The sequence below is a fragment of the Anguilla anguilla genome, chromosome 1 (genome assembly GCF_013347855.1).
Source record: "Anguilla anguilla isolate fAngAng1 chromosome 1, fAngAng1.pri, whole genome shotgun sequence".
NCBI classification, from domain to species: domain Eukaryota; kingdom Metazoa; phylum Chordata; class Actinopteri; order Anguilliformes; family Anguillidae; genus Anguilla; species Anguilla anguilla.
This window is the reverse complement of record NC_049201.1, coordinates 80,134,076-80,153,758: the sequence shown is the minus strand read 5'-3', so window position 1 is coordinate 80,153,758 and position 19,683 is coordinate 80,134,076. Positions and strand designations below refer to the sequence as shown.

The 19,683-nt window shown below is 47.7% G+C and overlaps 1 protein-coding gene across 1 annotated transcript in view; it reads left to right on the top strand.

The window, feature by feature from the left end:
- Positions 1 to 12,896: 12,896 nt before the first annotated feature.
- ldah (lipid droplet associated hydrolase) overlaps positions 12,897 to 19,683 on the top strand; it is a 39,610-nt gene continuing 32,823 nt past the window's right edge. The window contains exon 1 of the mRNA XM_035410611.1: positions 12,897 to 13,065. Coding sequence (XP_035266502.1) covers positions 12,907 to 13,065 — 159 coding nt within the window. The 5' untranslated portion in view covers positions 12,897 to 12,906. The remainder of the gene's footprint in view (positions 13,066 to 19,683) is intronic.

Here is a 19,683-nt window from a genome sequence, read left to right as displayed (position 1 = left end):
GTGTGTGTGTTGGGTGTGTGTGTGTGTCGGCTAAATACTTGGATTTCAAGACTTCCTAAGTTTTACCATGGAAGTCTGGTTGGGTGTTGGTGGTGCATCATGGGATACTGTGTCGGCTGTACTGGGAATCTCCTCTCTTCTCTCCTGTCATTTTTTCCAGTATGTTCATGTTTTCTGGAGTACTGGAAGGTTGTGAGGGGTGCAGTGATGGAGTGGGGATTTACTGTGCTTGATGCAGGATTTGGGGGGGGGGGGGTTTCACAGCTGATCCCCCCCCCCCCCCCACACACCCTCTAATGAAGTCCAGCTGTGTGCCCATAGAGGCAGAGCCCTTTAAAAAGAGAGAGAGTGAGAGAGAGGTCAGGAGAAGAAGCATCGTTCCGTTATCTCTTCTGCTCTCCCCACAGACCCCAACCCAACACCCCCCTTATCCCCCCCCACCCCCCCCCCCACCCCACCCCCGTCCCCAGCTGTGCTGCGTTTAACTGAATGGATTATGTGTGGGATGTGAAACATTTGAGTTTGAACACCTTGCCCCCCCCCCCCCCCCTCCCAAAATCGCCCCCACCGCCTCTCCCCAGGTTTGGTACCTCCCCCGAGCCAGCACTGGTATGCCTCTCTTACTGTGGCCCGTGTTAGGCCTGCTGCTCCCCTTATCTCCACATCTGGCTCCAGGCTGTGGGGCTGCGGCCGGGGGCGGGGCCGGGGGGGGGGGGGGTGCGGGGGCAGGTCACATTCGCGTCGGGGTTCGCCTGCGACGTGCACCTTGTTTTTGGGATGTCACACATCATGTACCTTCCTACAGTTATTAGAGAAAACTCTTGAGTGTATATAATTCATTTATTCATATGTTCATTATGTTATTACCTCTGTCTGTCTGTATGTCTATATATGATGCTCTATCTATTTATCTATCTTTCTGTCTGTCTGTCTGTTTCCATTTTTAGTTTCCCAGTTTTATTAGCACGCAAATGGCCTTTCAGTTGAAGCATCATGCATCTCTGTGACAAAGCCGGCTGTCACTTTTCTTAGTAAGGAGATAAATTTTAAAAATTAAAAAAAAAAAAAAAAAAAACATTGATTGTAATTTTTAATTCCATCAGTTTTGTAAATTTTTTAAACCTACCGCTTCACACAAGACTGCGCTCAACTCTGCTTCTTAACTAACATAGCTTCACAACCTTCTTTTAATACATCTTTATTTCATTTCTCAGCATGTGTGCAACTACCCTTAGTCAGGTATTAGCCGACTAACCCAAGATGCGGATTTTAGCGTTTTAGCCGCTCTTCTTTGCTAACGTGCTAACTCTGTGACCAGCTCATACAGTACACCCGAGGACAGTTTGGCGGCCATTTTGGCTCCTCACTGCCCAGTCCTGGAAACAGCCGAGGAAAAGTGTCGGGGGGGGGGGGGGGGCACATTGTTTTTATTTTCCTGCCATTTTCTGGGGACACAAGGCTGTTATTGCTACCCCATCAAAATAGTATGGTTACCCCAGGAATTAAAGGTAAAATCCTGTGGAAATCCATTATTAATGTCTGGCTTGTCCAAAGCTGAACTAATAAGATTATGGAAAATGGTTACATCACCAAAAACTTCTGGGTGAGGGGGGCATGGGGGACTGTGTGTGTGTGTGTGGGGGGGGGAGGGGGGGGGGGGGGCTGTGGATTTGCAGGTTTCCCCTCCTTGTACTTAAAATGTAGTGCACAACTCAACTTTCATAAGGTCCTTGGGGGTTGCCAGAATAGGGGAAAAAAGGAGAGTTAAAACTGTTATATATGTCATACACAATAAGAGAGCTGTGTGCCATATTTCATGGCACTTCATTTAAAAACCCTCCAAATGCGGGGAATTCTGAGTAACCCTGGAAAAAAGAAAAAGGCGTTGGCAAAGTAAACAGTTAATGCCTCTTGATGCAATCATAGCCAGGCGAGGATTTTATTGGACGTCTTGCCTAAAACCTCTCAAGAACACACATTTGCTTTTCAACTTTAGGTCATATAATGCCTTTTTCAACAGCGAGCGGGAGTGGCGATAACATCTGGCACACCATGCGCCACACAGGTCTGATGTATTTAATACTCTGCAAATATTTTGCTTGAAACAAGGAGTGAATCGCGTGAATCACATTATAGTGTGTTTGGTCTGGAAACCCTGGATTCACACAGAGAACCGGTACCTCTGTGTTTGAGTGTTAGCTGAGTAAATACATTACATTTATGATGCAATCATTATTGAATGACTTCAAACCACCCTCTGAGGTTTTTTTTTAAATTTATTTTTGCCCTGGTATCTTTGGTGAAAAACTTTTAGTCCCTCCTGCAAATTTTACTGTACTGATTAAGTTTGTTCATTGCATTGAGTTGTTTTTTTTTTTTTACATAGTTTAGCAGCAGTGTGTCAGTGTGTGTGCATCTTGGCATTTATCCCCTCAAGAGGCTGACCTTTAAATCACTGGCCCCTTCAGCATGGTAGTGTGGAGTCATCGTGGTGTCAGTTGGTCTGCAGATCAGAGTGTGGTAAGAGAATGTAATGGTCTTATGTACTGAGTAACATGTCTGGAGGTAGAAAGAGTTTAAAGATTCCTCTTTGCAGGAAGGGTTTACATGCACATGAACGCACGTATGCTTGCATACATGCACGCTCGCACGCACGCTTGCATACATGCACGCTCACACGCACGCACGCTTGCATACATGCACGCTCACACGCACGCTCACACGCACGCACGCTTGCATACATGCACGCTCACACGCACGCTCACACGCACGCACGCATATGTGCACGCTCACACGCACGCACGCTTGCATACATGCACGCTCGCACGCACGCACGCTTGCATACATGCACGCTCACACGCACGCACGCTTGCATACATGCACACACACGCATGCACGCTTGCATACATGCACGCTCACACGCATGCACGCTTGTATACATGCACGCTCACACGCACGCTTGCATACATGCACGCTCGCACGCACGCATGCACGCTTACACACATGCACTCATGCCTATACTCTCCCACGCCCACACACAAACGCACACACCCACACACACACACACACACACACACACACACACACACTAGCTAATTTTCCAGGGCTCAGACTTGGGCTGTTCCACTCTTGGCTTTAACGGCTGGATGTCTCATCGTCTGGTTTCAGGGTGTTGGTGGAAGACAGTGGGAAAATAGGCAGCACAAGGGCCATTTAACAAGTGTTAGCCTTCCTACTGACCTGGAGCAATGCAAACATGGCAGAGAGGCAGTGCTTCTCCAAACAAAAAAATGGAAGAAAAAAACATTCTCCTCTGTGTCATAAATAATAAATAAGAGACCCTTCTTATTTGGAATCGGTCTTGAGTTGCGTAGCTCTTCGATATGGACCGTGGGATTTCGCCCGTGCGGCCTGCTGTTGAATTGTAACGCCCTGTAACGGATAGCCTTGTTGTTTTCGCAATTTATAATTATAATGGTGTTTGTTCGGGACCTATATTTCAACATTGCATCTCTCTGTTTAGCTTGGATGTGCCGTCTGGCGAACGGCACTTGTCGCAATGTCAGCTTTCCTTCGTGGTTTTCGCCCCGTAGTATCAGTAGGCAGCTTGGGTTTCCTTCAGCGCTTCAGCGCGTGACCCCCCCCCCACCCCCCCGCTCGGATTACAGCGAGGCTCGCCGGGGTGAAGGAGAGCAGGTCGCCGCGTTAAGTGGGCAACTTTCAAAAAACAAAAAAATAAAAGAAAACGTCTCTCGTGTCAAGCTCGGGTTTTTTTTAAGTGCGTCGCTCCAGATCGGGGAGAAAAGAAAGAACAGCGTGGCAAGTGGGGATTTGTGATGGTTTGAAAGCCGTAAAAAAAAGAAACAAAACCATAGTCATGTCAAATTCCACCCCCCTCACCCCCACCTCTAAGAAAAAAGTAAAAAAGAAAAAAAAACCTGTGTGCGTTGCCAACTGATAAATCGCGTCTAATACCCATGCAGTGCTGTTTTTTTCCCTCTCTCTCTGCCCCTGAAATACAGCGTGACATTTTCTCTTGGCAAGGCTCCTAGTTTTTTGTAACCTGAGTCCATGTACTCAAAGAAAGAAGCTAATTAACCATGTTTAAAAAGAATCTTAAGGACTATCCCCCGGAGTACTGGAAGGTTTAGCATCGGGTCAGGGATCGTAAATCTCGGGAACCGGCTTTTCGGAAGTGTGCCCTGGCGTTCCCGAGGCCTCGCCTTGCCTGCCTGCTCCATATTTCACGCCGTTGTTATTATTCCTTCTGATGGGACTGAAGCGGCATTCCCTAAGATTCCCTGGTATTCCCTAAGATTTTCCGGCGTTCCTTAAGATTCCCCGGTGTTCCTTAAGATTCACCAGCATTCCCCCGTGTTCCCTAAGATTCCCCAGCATTCCCTAAGATTCCCCAGTGTTCCCTTAGATTCCCCGGCGTTCCCTAAGATTCCCCAGCGTTCCCTAAGATTTCCCGGCATTCCCTAAGATTCCCCGGCGTTCCCTAAGATTCTCCGACGTTCCCTGAGATTCCCCGGTGTTCCCTAAGATTCCCGGGATCTGGAACCAGGCATGGAGAAACAGCGTGACAAGCTCAGCCGCTCAAACCGCTAAAGGGGGCGACGGCAAATGAAAGAAGCAGATAAAATGACCAAGTAAAAGGGATCCCTCTCTGGTCTTTGTCTCCGCACGATTTGTCCCAGCTGACGGGGGTAAGAAAAGACCAGCTTTTAAAGTTTCTTGTTTTTCTTTCTCCCTTTTCTTTTCTTTTTGCGAGTCCCGCTGTGGGGCCAAATAACCAGAGCTCCCCGTTCCTTCAGCTTTTAACCAGTTCCTTTTGTCTTTGTGGTCACGGTGAGTTAAGATGGAGAATTTGCACTTGCAATTAGAGCCAACAGCAGGTTTGCAAAACGCTGCACCAGTTGCTTCTTATTAAAGCTCACATTTTTCTGCCATTTATTCACGCCTTTTATGTTTTGGTTTTTTTTTTTTTTTGGTTTTTTTTTTTTGTACTGGATAGTTTCTGAATACAGTTATTTGTGTCCAGAATCAAACAATTCCAAAACATCATTTAATTAAGTTATGGTACCAATACACCTGACACATTTTTTTTTTTTGGGGGGGGAGGGGGATTTGGAATCTTTGGGGGTTTTGTGGTATCCACAGTGGAAAGAACTCGTATCGTGTGTCATTTGACACGTACCAAAAAGCTAACCAGAAGCTTTCGGAAAGAATATGCCTTCCCAGTCATTTTGGAATGGGAATTTACAGTAAATGATTAAAATGTTGGAATTTATTTTGGAATTATTATTTTTTTTAAAATATATTTTCTGGAAAACCATTGCATTAAGGTTTGGAGTTCTTCCTCCTAGTCCTTCGACTCCAGGGCTGCCCTAACCCTGTTCATGGAGATCTACCGTCCAGGTCTAGGTTTTCACTCCAACCCTAACAAAGCGCTCCTCATTCAAAATCTAGAGATCTCGCTAAGCTGCTAATTAGTGAAAATCAAGTGTAACAAATTGAGGTCTAAAATGAAAACCTACAGGACAGTAGATCTCCAGCAACAGAGTTGGGAACCACTGGTGTATAGTTTGCATAGTTAAACCTAAAACCAAAAACCCCAATTATAGGCTAATTGTGTAGTCTCATATCATTGAAACAGGACCGCACTAGTGATGTATTGGAGGTCTGGAGGGTATAACTAATCACCTAATTGTAATTAGGTGTGTAATTGGGTGTTTCCCAGCTATACCAATATCTTTGAGTGGATAATAGAGACCTATAAAATGTGATCGGCTTATCATTAGCATGTCATTTTTGTGATAATGAGAGGGCGTGAGAATAGGTAACGTAATTTTGGTTGTCCATCAGTCACATTATGGATAATCGTCATTCATTTTGAATAGTCAACATTGCACTTCTAACTCAGTCTATTTAGCAGGTCTTTTTGTCACGGTTAGGCCCTGAAAGACCATTGGTCCAGAGTTAAATAGGTTTTGCGTCACTCAACCACCCATATCTAATGTAGTGGCGGTCAAGCAGAGCAAGGCTCACTCTGTAGAGGTCAAAGTTCAAACGTATGGGTATGTGCAGTTCATTATGTCCGAGCAGACGGCATAGTGGCCCCTTGAAGTTTAAATCTTGGAAATGAGACGCCATATTGATATACAAACAGGAACACAACATGATCGGATCATTTTAAAAAAGATAGCAAATCTTGCTGTCTGAGATGTTGTGTGAGTGTATCAGTGTTATACATCAGGCTGATGGAGACAACGGTGCCCCAAAATGGCCTCTCATTCCGGGACAGACCCCTTGTGTTTGAGGGGGTGTAGTGGGGCCCTGGGGAAGGCTAACTCTGTGCTGAGAGGGGGACAGCAGGGGCAGAATTGTCAACAAAAAGAAATGCTACATTCACAACAGTTTTTGTGATGTAATTCCTTTTTATAACAGCTGAGAGGAGTAAGCTTGCCAAGTGTATAATTGGTAAAAATGTGAGCAAATTCACCAAAAGCAAAGAAGCAAAAAAAAACCCAGCACATAGCCCTGTGGGATTCCAATTTCTTTTTGAATACCATACAGCAAGAATACTCCAATCTGGCCCTCAAGATCAGTAGTACTGCTGGTTTATCTTCTGCCTAATGGTCCATAGTCCAGCAATGTCACTGACTGGCCAGAGGTTACCCTCCACTAGTCCCTGTTTAGAGGGGAGGAGTGAAAACCAGCAGTACTATTGGTAAATGGTAAATGGACTGCATTTATATAGCATTTTTATCCAAAGCGCTTTACAATTGATGCCTCTCACTCACCAGAGCAGTTAGGGGTTAGGAGTCTTGCTCAGGGACACTTCGACACGCCCAGGGCAGGGGATCGAACCGGCAACCCTCCGACTGCCAGACAAGCGCTCTTACCTCCGGAGCTATGTCGCCCCCAAATTATTGGCCCCGAGGGCCGGATTTGAGTATCCCTGGCGTAGAGGATCTTTTTGGGATTTTAAGCTTCAGTTAAAGACTGTAGTTCCTGGTCCAAAGATCCTGGTTCTGTGGCCCGGACGTGGGGTGAAGGAAGGCCGATGCGACGGTGCCCTGGAGCACCGGAGATCATGGCCTTTTGTGTTACGGGTGCTCAGGACCGGTGTTCGGGCGTCAGACCTTAGTGTCTTTAGTATCCTGATGCTCATTCAGAGCCGTCCTGCCTGGGCAGTCAGGCCCGGGACTGCTTTCTGACCCCGCGGTCAGGACAGGGGGCGGAGCATAGCGCACGCGTTTCATATCCATGCACGGACGACTTACGGCGGCCATCTTGTGGCCGCTTGGACCCCTGCTGTTGGAGTTCATTTACGCAGGTATTTTAATATGAAGGGAAGTGAATTATGGCTCTGAACGCAGCGTTGAGCGATACCTGTTGGGGCGAGGGACCGGAAAACTCGAAGCAGGTTTGGAACCTAGCGTTGTCCGATGGCTAACTTTACCTGGGGATTGTTTCAATAAACCTGAAATTTAAGCCCTTTTGCAAAAAAAAAAAATAAAATAAAATGAAATAAATGAATGAAGAAATGAGATCAAGATGTTTGAATAAGTCACACACGTGGACTGCCTTGTAGCTCAAAGTGACCTTTAAAGATTTTTCCAAATGAAGGATTTGGTCTTCTCTCTTTAAATGCCAATACAAACAACAATGAAAGACATGACCTCTTTGATCATTGTTCCTCCCTGAGATTTGCTCACTCTTGTGTCCGGTACATTTATTGCAATCTGTTTCAACTGCCATTGTTTTGGCCTCATTCACAAAACACTGCTATTGCAGACAAGTTAAAGTTCCAGGTTTCCATGGTAATTCAGGACGTCAGCCATTGGTCAGCGCCGATCACATGGCCTGGGAGCTTCACGAACGACAGCGCATTCCGTTACAAACAGAAGAAGAGAGTTAAAACAGCAGGGAGTGTGTATGGATTCAGTTTACGGACACTCAGTGAGTTTAGAGCAAAGACGCAAAACTCCCAGCGTTGAAAATAGGGAGCGCTCACTTTCCGTTTGAAGCTCCATCCAAGTGTTTAATTAACGAAAAAATGTTTTTGTAGAAGAAGTTGCTCTGCCGCGCCAAATTACAGGATCTCTTACAATTTGCTGTTTCGATACTTGATCAAACCCACACAGCCAAATGTTCAGTGTAAAACGGACTCTTAACAGAATGCATATTTTCTCTGCTGGATTCATATAAACACTCAGAGTTGATTTCACACCAGGGATCCTGCTGTGCACATTATCTCCCCATTACAGGCGCTTAGCCTGTTAGCTGCTCTGGATAAGAGTGTCTGCTGAATGCCTGGATCTGCGCGTCTGGTCAGGAGGGGCTTGGGGCCAGCAACCCTTAAACTGCTACTCAGGGAGATTGAGTGTTGCCCAGGAGACGCTTTGAGTGAGTGACGGACGTCTGGACGAGGGCCGGGGTCTGGATTCGGCTCCGCTTAAAACTTTTGAGGGGGTGAGGTCACAAATGTGCGATCAGAATGTTCTTAACTGAACATTCTAATGCTGATGTCACAATCCCTACTGGTAAGCAAAAGCAATGGAGCTCTCGATTAAAATGTTCTTAACTGAACATTCTAATGCTGATGTCACAATCACTACTGGTAGCCGAAAGCAATGGAGCTCTAGATTGGAATGTTCTTTACTGGGCATTCTAATGCTGATGTAACAGTCCCTGCTAGTAACTGAAAGCAATGGGGTTCTAGAACACTTCCTTAGAATTTTGGGGAAAAGGAAAAAAAAAAAAAACATTTTAAAAAACATTACCCTTCAAAGGGTTAGATACTGAGAGCTGTGAGCCGAGAGGAGGGGAGGAGGATTCGGGTCTGGGTCCAGGAGGGCGGCCTGGGCGGGGCCGGTGTCGGGCCGGACCTGCAGCGGTCAGCGCGGGAGGGCCTGGCTTATGTCAGGACCCTGCTTCACGCTGATGAATGAGCTCCTATTGCATACCGGACCGGAGAACCAGAGGAGGCAGCTGGCAGTGGGGTTACCCATAAAAACAGTGCGATGACAGATTTACTCAAATACTCACCGGGCATGGTTCTCTTCTTTCGCTGGGCTTTCGCGAACAGTGCATTACCGGCTGGAGAACGCCAAGCCCTGCCCCCCATCCCCCCACCCCCACAACCCCCCCAACCCCGCCATTAACCGCCACGTCAGGGCCCTTTGTCTCCGGCAACTTCCACGGATGACCTCGTGTCTTCGGCGGCTGCCACATCCCATTCTCTGGTTAACCGATCATTCCAGAGGCCCCTTATTCTCCGGTACATTCTACCAGGTCATGACCGCCATTGTCTATAGGCTATTACTTCAGGGCGTCTCTGGTTAACCGCCAGGCCAGACCCGCCCCCCCCTTTTTTTATCTGGTTAACTGCCGCATTGGGTCCCCGTTTTTTTTTTTTTTTGGTGAACCACATCGTGTGAGCCTGGTGTCTCCCTGTTTAATGTCTCTCTGCTGGTTTTGCGGGGGCGTGCTAGGTGCCAGGGCTGACCGTACCGGTCTCTGGGTAACTACGGCATCCCGTTCCTCCTGCGAACGCGGCGTCAGGTCCCCCGGTGTCCTTTTTACCGCTAACTGCGGGCCGCGTGAGTAACATGATGATTATTACGGAACCGGGCTTTAAAACTCGGTGGGTTGTGGGTTCGATTCCCAGGTGGAGAGTTGCGGTTGTGTCCTTGAGCACGGCTCTTGACTTGAATCGCTCTGGTAAATATCCAGCTTCATAAATGGATTATATGTAGTGAATCTAAGCCTCGTAAGTAACTCTAGATAAGAACATATGCTAAATGCTTAAATGTAAATGGCGTTGAATCCCATGTTTCCAGAAAATTCCACCTCGGAATTTTTGGGGTCACTGGGAAAATACCACCCCAGACTTTGGACTCACCAGCAGAGGTGAAACATCCAGGTTCAGAAAGTAAAAACCCTCCCCGTTATTTTGTTCCAGTCACCTGGATTTGCTGCTTGGCACAATTCTTCAGCCAGGAGGTGGAGGAAACACATCACAGGACTTTCTGAAGCCTGGACCTTCCAGCTTGTTTGGTCACCGACTTTGGTGTTTGGGTTGATTGCTCAGTCAGGACTGCGCAGTCGAAGCTGTGCTTCTGTCTCCATCTCCACAGCATCCTCAGTGGCCTGAACTGCAGCCTTTTCTCCGAGGTAGAGAGACAGGTGTTGAGCAGGAAGGACTTGTTGCTGTTTTCTCGAACGCATGCTTAGCGGGCTCAGATTAATTCATGACAGCGATGATGACCTATGTTTGTTTTATTCATCGTATTTACGCTGACATCTGCATTACTGGGCATGCTGGGATATTTTAGGAGATGAGCACAAATCGACCCATTCAAGGCTTTTACCGGGCTGCCGTAAATGTTTTGTTTGCCGAACGCACGTGCCCCCACCCCCCGTCACGCAAGTGGAAATCTCGGGCCGGCGAACAGAACCGAACGTGTTTGCACAGATGGCCACGCTCTCCGCCGTAACCCGGGAGACGGAAGGTCCGAGCCGCTCCGTTTCGCCCGCTGCGTCACATGGCCGGCAGAAGGGCGGGGCGGGTTGAAGGTGGAGGTGATGCGATGCTGTAGAAATGCCTGGGGGGGGGGGGGTAAGCAAACTGTTCCCGAGGACACAGGTTTATGACCCGCTTTATAGCTGGACAAGAGAGGGCGTTCAGAATCCTAATTAGCTTCTGCGCTTCATTTGCAGTGAGCTTGCTCAGGCTCTGTCATGTGTATGCGGTAACCATGGTAATAGCTTTTATTAGTCAGTTACTACATAACAAAATGTCATGCCAATTTAGTGTCATTTTTTTATTATTATTTTATTTAACGCGGCATAAATTCTAGAAGTGTCTCGACGACAGTAGTTTCTGCCTTGATGCTGGACGACCTGAAGTGTTGTAATGTTTGGTAAATGATTTTCAAGTTTGAAATACATTAAACATTTGCGGGAGAAGTGAATTGATGAGTGTTTTCCAAATGCTGGCGTTTTAAAAATAGGAATCATCAAACTCAGAGCAAGTTGTCATTTATTCAGGTTCTTTTTGTTGGACTATGTCGCTGTACACCATAGATCTGGCATTTAACCTTGACGTCTTGGTGACACTACTGCTGATGTTTTGGCAGAAGATCTTGTGGTATAGTTCACCCCTCAGCTAACGGTAGTACAGCTATGAATCTGTGCTCCAAATGTTTTGGCACCCATGTCAAAGCATATGTTTAAATGAATCTCTAAGTCAACAGAAATTATTATTATTATTATTGTTATTATTATTATTATTATTATTATTATTATTAATAATAATGTGTTTTGTTATATGTGTTTATCTCATTATCACACAAAAATATAATTGTCATAAATAATAAATAGTATTTAATAAATATCATTTAATAATATATATTGTTCAGTTGTACAATAAAGGGTGGCAATAAATAAAGTAATACAAAAAATATGCAGTACAAAAAATAATAAACTGAAGTGAACATAGCACCCTGGCAGTGAGTACTTCCTTAGTAACTCCTCTTTACTCATTTTTAACTTCCGAATATTTCTCACTACTCTTGCTCATGGATGTGTTTCCCCCTCTTTCCTTCAGAACTCTTGTAGCTCAGGAATATTAGGTGTCCTTGCATGCACTGTGTGCGTTTAAGATTTTCCCCGCAGATTTTAAATAATATTCAAGTCTGGGGACTCTGATGGCCATTCTAAAACTTTCAGCTTCCTTTCCTGTTAGTACTTCATGCTTGATTTTGAGGTATGCTTTGGGATCATTAGCTTACTGAAATATCAATTTGCGGCCAAGTTTGAGCTTGCTGAGGGAATACCACGTATTTGGGCTAAATTTGTTGGTTCTTGCTGGAGTTCATAATACCGTTGACCTTAACAAGGACCAGCCTCAGCACCCATAGATGCAAAACAACAATCCATCGTCATATTTCACTGTAGGCATGACACCCTTTTCCATGTAAGCATCGTTCTTCCAATGCCAAACCCACCACTGGTGTTGCCAGGCCAAAAAGCTCAGTTTTGATCTCGGATGACCGTACCACCTGGATCCAATCAACGTTCAGCCCTGGAAATTCGATTGGAACCGGGTGTTTACGGTCAGATGAGACCAAACTTCAGCGGTGGGTTTGGCGTTAGCAAACGGACACTCTCATGTTGAAAAGGACGTCATACCTACGGTGAAATTTTGCAGTTAACAAGGTTTGTTTTGCTTGTATGGGTCCTGGGGCCTCTTATTAAGGTCAATGAAAGTCCAGCAAGTACCAAGACATTTTGTCGGAAACCCGGTGTGTTCCCCTCCTCTCCAAGGAAGCTCAAAGTTGGCTGCAAATGAATCTTTCGGAAAGCCAACGATCCCAAGTATACCGCAAAATCAACCATGAAGCACTGACAGGAAAGAAATAAGAAGGTTTTTGGAATCGCTGTCATAGTCCCCTGACTTGAATATTATTGAAAATCTGCGGGGAAGTCTCAAATATGCATGGTGCATGCAAGGACATGGGGAAAAAAATTCCAAAAAGCAAGAATAGATTTAGCTGGCTATGGGAAAATTTTGGAAGGGGCTATAGATCTTCTAAAGGAAGTGTTACTAAGTACTAACTGACAGGGCGCCCAAACTTTTGCACGTTTTTTTATTTTATTTTGAATTTGTAATTAGTGCAAATAAATAGCAGTCATCATGCATTAAATTTTCAGAAAGATGTTTTTGTACCATGTGCAGGCCCGGTCAGCTTCTCTTCACTTGGAGATTCACTGTAACGTGCAGTTAGACCAGGGGTGCCCAGTCTTTTGCATATACATGTATGCTCGCCTCTCCCCTACTGATTGGGTGGCACTCTTCTTCTGTGGTTTTCTGTTCTCGCAGGTTCTCCCGGGATGCAGATCGAGGACGTGTTTGGGCTGAACGGGCAGGTGGAACACAAGCTGGCCTTCCTGAGGGAGCACGTGCCCCGAGACGCCAAGCTGGTGCTGATTGGTCACTCCATCGGCTGTTACATCATAATAGAGATGATGAAACGAGATCCGGAGCTACAGGTGAGGAGACTCAGCCGCTGTTGCTAGGAGACCTCTCTTCAGGGCACTGATCACCTGGGGAAAACTTATACGTGCACACACACACGCAAGCGTACAGACATGTACATGCGTAGATGCACACGTGCACACACAGAGACGCAGTAGCATGTCCTGTACATAGATGTGTACATGCAAACTCACTGTAACAGACAAAGCTACAGAAACTGTACATGCATACACGATAACATGCACATGCATACAGACATGCACACCTCACTGTGAACATACACACATGCACACACACACACACCCTCTCGTAAGTGCACACACACACACACACACACCCTCTTGCAAGTTCACACTCACACACACACACTCAACACCCGGGGGTCATTCTGAACCCTAACCGACAGTGACGCGGGCCTGCGGTTCCTCCCGCGCGTGTGTGTAGTGCCGCCCTCTTGGCCATTTGTTATTTCAGGAGAACCGAAGCCCTGAACTGCCCCCGGTACTTATTTACCCCGCTCCAGCTCTTACTGCGTCCGCTTTTTCGTAATTTTTTTTGCTGGTGGTTGCCGTGGAAACCGCCTTTTCGGACGCGGCGGTGGTTTCGGCGGGCTGAGAAAACACGACGCCGTGCTGAAGGTCGACGCGCTGAACGGGAGAGGGTGGCCTTCCGCTCGCTCCCCCAACGGCTCTTTCTCGTTTTTTTTTTTTATTCTTCATCTCTCGTTTCAGGGAGGATGGGTGCTCCTGCTGAAACATCATAGGTCATCGCTTCTCTCCTCGTTTTCACAGTCATACTAACAATGATATCAGCAACGTAAAAAAACAACAGTAGAAATAATAATAATGAAATCTATTATAATAATAATAATAATAATAATAATAGTAATAGTAATAATAATAATAATAATAATCAGCCCACAGACGGGTTTACGTCTTGTTTTTTGACCACATTGCCAGCGCTTTGTAATAACGTGAACCGCTATCAGTTTCAGAGTTTTTTTATTCAGTGGGTGGGAAGGACTGTTTTCCTCTTGAATCATAGTTGGGCACTGAAATGTGCCAAGTGCCCTGTTGGATCAAGCTTCAGTGCACTAACTGTGCGCTAACTGTGATTTAAACTGGTCCTGCTGTCCTGCAAAGAGTATGGATGGTATTCAGTCCACATTCTTCTTTAACTTCGACTGAAGTAAGTTAAGCCAGTTGTTCTTTTGGTTTTTTTGTTTTTCGAAAACATTTTTGCAGTATATTGCTGAACTCACTAAGCTTGTTTCAGTGAGGTAAAACAACATGTATGCATTTAAACATTTATGCATCTGGACGGCGTTGAGGACAAGCGCTGATCGAATCCAGCAGCCGTGTGTCGGTGGCTTTGTGATGTCACGCCGTGATGTCACACAGAACTCGTCCACGCGCCTGTTCCAGAATCGTGCAGCTGAAGGGGCTTAGGGGCGGGACGGAGGCTTTGGTCTACGATGTCCCTCTTTGTCGGGGTCGGGTACAAGCTGTACTCGTCCAGTGACCCGCCATTTCAATGTTTTTTAAATTATTTTTTAGAAAGCTTTGCCCTTGCTACTCTGGCCCCAAGTAAGTCAATCTTAGTTTTTACTCTGATATTTAGGCATGCAATCTTTTTTCTGTTACTTTTTTGCTACATAGGACAAAAAGATGAGGTGAGACAGTCTTACTCATTCCAAGATATGCCAATGGGGTAAGAAAATTTCACTTGTCATGCAAAAATAAAAGAAAAGTTAAAATGCTTGCTAAAATGCATGTTAAGACAGGCTTCTTTTGCGGTGGTGCCGTCTGGTGGTGCCCCAGGTACGAACATGTACTTTGAGGCAAGGCTGTACCTCAGGTTAAGCCAGCATATTTGAGTCTGGAATATCGGAGAAGTGTGTCCCCTTTTAATGATGCGTTATTTGGATGGGCCCATCAGCCTGGTACTGACTACAGTTTGTGCCAGTGTGAAGTGTGTCCCCTTTTGATGATGCGTTATTTGGATGGGCCCATTAGCCTGGTACTGACTACAGTTTGTGCCAGTGTGAAGTGTGTCCCCTTTTGATGATGCGTTATTTGGATGGGCCCATCAGCCTGGTACTGACTACAGTTTGTGCCAGTGTGAAGTGTGTCCCCTTTTGATGATGCGTTATTTGGATGGGCCCATCAGCCTGGTACTGACTACAGTTTGTGCCGGTGTGTGCTGTGGCCAGCAGCCCCACGAGGGGGCGGGATTTCGGCTGTTGCGTTGCCCCGATCGGGATCTCAACAAGGGACTTCCGTGTCTGACTGTGCACCAGGCACCTCCCCGAATAAGTGCGTGCCTGCTGTCTGCTCACCCCTCTTCAGACTCAGTGTTCGTCCCCTTTTGATGATGCGTTTTTATTCACAGACTGGGATTGGCCGTACGCACGCCAGTAATTTCTGTGGCGATGCACAGGAAAGGGGAGTCAGTCGCCTGACGGTACAGCAACCATGCCCCACGGGATTGAAATCCGTGACCCCCTGCGGTCAGGAGTCCCACAGACTGAGGGATCTGGGGGGGGGTGGGGGGTGGGGAGGGGGGGGCGGTAGTGGGGTCTGTCCAGGCCACTCAGGCGTGAGAACTGGCGGCTGGCGCGGGAACAGGGGGTGCTGGGATACGGCCGGATTGGAGCCTGTGAGCGCTGATAGCTCGAGGGTCAGTGCAAGTATGCCACAGGAATGCAGCCCCCCCCTGTCCACCCTGGGGAGGGCAGGCTGGAGTGGGGGGGGGCTGTGAAAACAATGGTTGCCATGCCAGTTTCATGGAAGAGGATGAAAAGTGAAAACCCTGTGTGTGTGTGTGTGTGTGTGTTTGTAAATGTGCTTGCGTGCACGTATGTGTGTGTGCTTGTGTGTGTGTGTGTGTTTGTGTTTGTAAATGTGCATGCGTGCGTGCACACATACGTGCAGGTATGTGTGTGTGTGTGTGTTTGAGTGCATGTGTATTTGTGTTTTTGTGCATGTGCATGCGTGCGTGCGTGCATGAGTGTGTGCGTTTGTGTTTTTGTGCATGTGCATGTGTGCGTGCATGTGTGTGTGCGTTTGTGTTTTTGTGCATGTGCATGCGTGCGTGTGTGTGTGTGTTTCAAGCTTGAATCTATGCGTGTGCACTGCTGCGTGTTCATGTGCGAGTGCCTGACTGCGTAAATTAGCACGTGTTAGCGTGTCAATTGCCTCGTGCACGTGAGTGTGTGTGCGCTGTATGGCCGTGCTCGTGAGCGTGCACGTGCACGTTGGCGTGCGAAGGGTTCCTCCACTGCGCCGTGCCGTGCTCCACGGCTACCCGCCTGGTCTACGTCGGCGGTATGGCAGTTAGCGGGTCTCAGGCGCGACCTCTCAGGAATCACTTAAAATACCCGGGGGGGGGGGGGGGGACGCGTCTCTCCCCCAAAATCGCATGTGGGAACTGAGGGGAGCAATCATTCGGGCTTTCTGGGGCTCCCCAGCTCTGTACCCAACTGTCTTTCAGAGTCGGTACACATACGAGTGTGTGTGTTATACCAGTACTATAGTCATAACACACACACACACGCACACACACACACACACTCACACACACACACACACTCACTCACACACACACACACACACACACACACACACACACTCACACACACACACACACACACACACACACACACACACACACACACACACACACACTCACTCACACACACACACACACACACACACACACACACAGCGTCGGGACACTGACGCGAGACGTGGCGGCAGCAGCAAAAGTCCAGAGAAACATCGCCGTGAAACGTATTTACACATTTTCTGAATTTTCGTCGACGCCGAAAACATCTGGCCTCTCCCTCCGAGCGCCCCGGAGCGGGGAGCGTTAGCGTTAGCGTTAGCGTCGCGTGATCCCAATTAGCCGGGAGGCTCGTTTGTGACGAAAGGAGAAACACCTCTGTCCTCGCAGATCAAAACCCGAAATAATTCTCTGTCTTGGGCCGGCGCCGGACTTACGACGCGGAGCCAGAAACGTTCATGAAAAATAATAATCCTCATAATAATTGAGGGGGGTTGGAATATGATTTTGGCTTGCCCTGCTGAGATGGAACAGCAGTTTAAAACTCCCCGTGAGCAGCTGAGAGAAAGATGGCCCGTGTTTGAAAGCTTCCACAACCTCTCTCTCTCTCTTTTGCAATCTCTGTATATTTTTTTTCCACCTATCTCATTCTTTCTCTCTCTCTCTCTCTCTTCCTTTTTCCGTCTGCCTCTCCCTCTCTCTCATTGGCGTTCCTCCTTTCTCATCTCATAGTGTCTCTTCCTCTCTCTCTCTCTCTCTCTCTCTCTTTCTCTCTCTCTCTCTCTCTCTCCCTCCCTCCCTTCTTTTCCGGGCGGCTCATTTATTTTCTCTCTCAGCACCCGGGTTCAGGGCAGTTTGTGGAGAGGTTCCGATCCAGACAAACAGGGCCAGCGGTGGTGAAGTGGGAGCTAAGCGATGTTTGTCTGTGGGATGGCCGGGGTGGGGGTGGGGGGTGGGGGGGGGGGGGGGGGGCAGGGGGGATGAGCCGGGGGCCAGTAGGGATGCGGAGCGAGGCTGGGGCTGCGTGTGTTCATCAGGGTCAGGAAGGGTTTCCCCTCATCTTCCACATAGTGCCGGTGTTGCATCATGGGAACTGGGCTTGGGGGCATTGACACGAAGCTACATACAACCTCAATTGCTGCTGCAATGATGTAGCTGCGAACACGTATCGTAAAAATTGTTGCATTAAATAAATAAATTAAGCCGTGTAAACTACTCTGGATTAGAGTGCATGTAAAGTAACTAATTGTTCATTTTTAAACATAATTTATCACAAGCGGGTAGGTCAACTGAGAATTTGGTTCTCTGTTGCGATGACAACCCGGGGATTCAAAGTGGGTGGGAGTGCAAGGGATTGGTCGGGTGTGAACAGAGCTGGGCTTTGGGGGATTTTTGGGGTTAACACCTGCATGCTCTGTTACATTACTGGCATTTTGGTAGACATCCAGCAGGAAGACAAGCGCTTGAATCGGGGTTAAGAGTGGCAGTGAACTTAGAGGGTGGGGGGTGAATACTCAGAAATCACAAATGTGAAAACAGCCGAAAAGTGCTGAAAGATCTCAGCGAGGACCTCAGTCTCCTGCTGCACAGTGTCCCCATCGTAGCGCTGGGACGTGGGCGTTTTTAGTGGGCTTGGAGGGAAGAGCGCCACCTACTGGCCACTTCATTCAGCTGCGCATTAGTTTGCTCAGGAGTTTTCCTCTCCTGGCACAGAGAGGGAAGCAAGTGCAGCCCTGCTCAGTTTCAGGTGTTCGCCTTGAGAAAGTTAAAGGGTGGGATGGCTGCTGGTTCTTATGACCGTGGGAAAGAGATGAAGGAAGCCGTGACCTGTTTGGAGTACTAGAATGTACCGAAAATCTGGATTTGATTGGACGAGAGAGGACGGGGCATCGATTCCAAAGCTATCGGTGTTGCCGGAGTGTCATTGAAGTCAATGTTTATTTGTGTGTGTTTTCATACGAGTAATGTTGTGACTCACCGTTTTGGTTGGACTTGATTGGCTGGGGTCTCCCGACCAATGAAACGCACTCGCTCAGGGTTGTGCGGTCCCTGGGGCTCGGACTGCCCAGGACCTGTTTTCGGAAACTTTTGTGTTTGAGGGTCCAGAGGGTTTGAAGTTCCGGCTCGTTCTGGAACTCGTTAGGGTTCGGAAGAATCTGCCGCACCCACCCCTCTCCAGTTGTGTTCCTGTTGGGATGAATTTAATCAGGATTTAGAAAATAATACATTTCTCAGCAATGGGTTCCAGAAAATGGGCATCACTCCCAGTTCCTGGTGCTGTGGATCCGGTGGCGGTGGTGAGGAAGCTGATACTCCGGCGGGACGTCCAACTTCCTTTTTGTCACCATCCCAAGTCGAAGGCGCTCACTGTGGCTCTTCTGCACTTCCTACCACACTCCCCCCTCCCCTCCTCTCCCCACCCCACCCCACCCCGTCCCGTCCCAGCCCCACATCTTACTATATTACGAGAGAGTGACAGAGAGAGAGAGAAACAGAGAGAGAGAGAGTTAGAGAGAAACAGAGAGTGAGTGAGAGAAAGAGAGATAGAATGAGCGATAGAGAGAGAGAGAGAGAGAGAGAAAGAAAGAGAGAGTGGCGGTTATGAATGGGGCAATGCTCCACGCTCCACACCGAAAAGAGTCGGGTTCCTTGTTAAACAGACTTTTAACCTTACACAGCCCATAAACCGGTGCGGGACGGGAGTGTGTGACCTCTCTGGTTGTTTAGGGGCGCTGAGCCCGGGCGTGCTAATTGAGGCTTGTCGTGTGCTGCTGGTTATTCATGTGTTTTCCTGCCGTGGCGTGAGGACGGCGTGTTTGTTGCGCAGTTTGGGGAAACTTTAGCGTGCTAATAAATCGTCTCTGGGGGGGTGGGGGGTTGGGGGGGGGGGGGGCACGCGGCGATGGGCTTTTCCCTGTCGCTGAAAGGCGAACAACCGCCCCCCCCACCCCGCCCTCCCCCCCCGAAGGGCTTGAGTTGCACAAGGTGGCTTTTTTTTCAGAGAAGGTTTTTTTTTTGTTTTGTTTTTTTTGTTTTGTTTTGTTTTTTTTCGCGTAGCGTGAAATGCG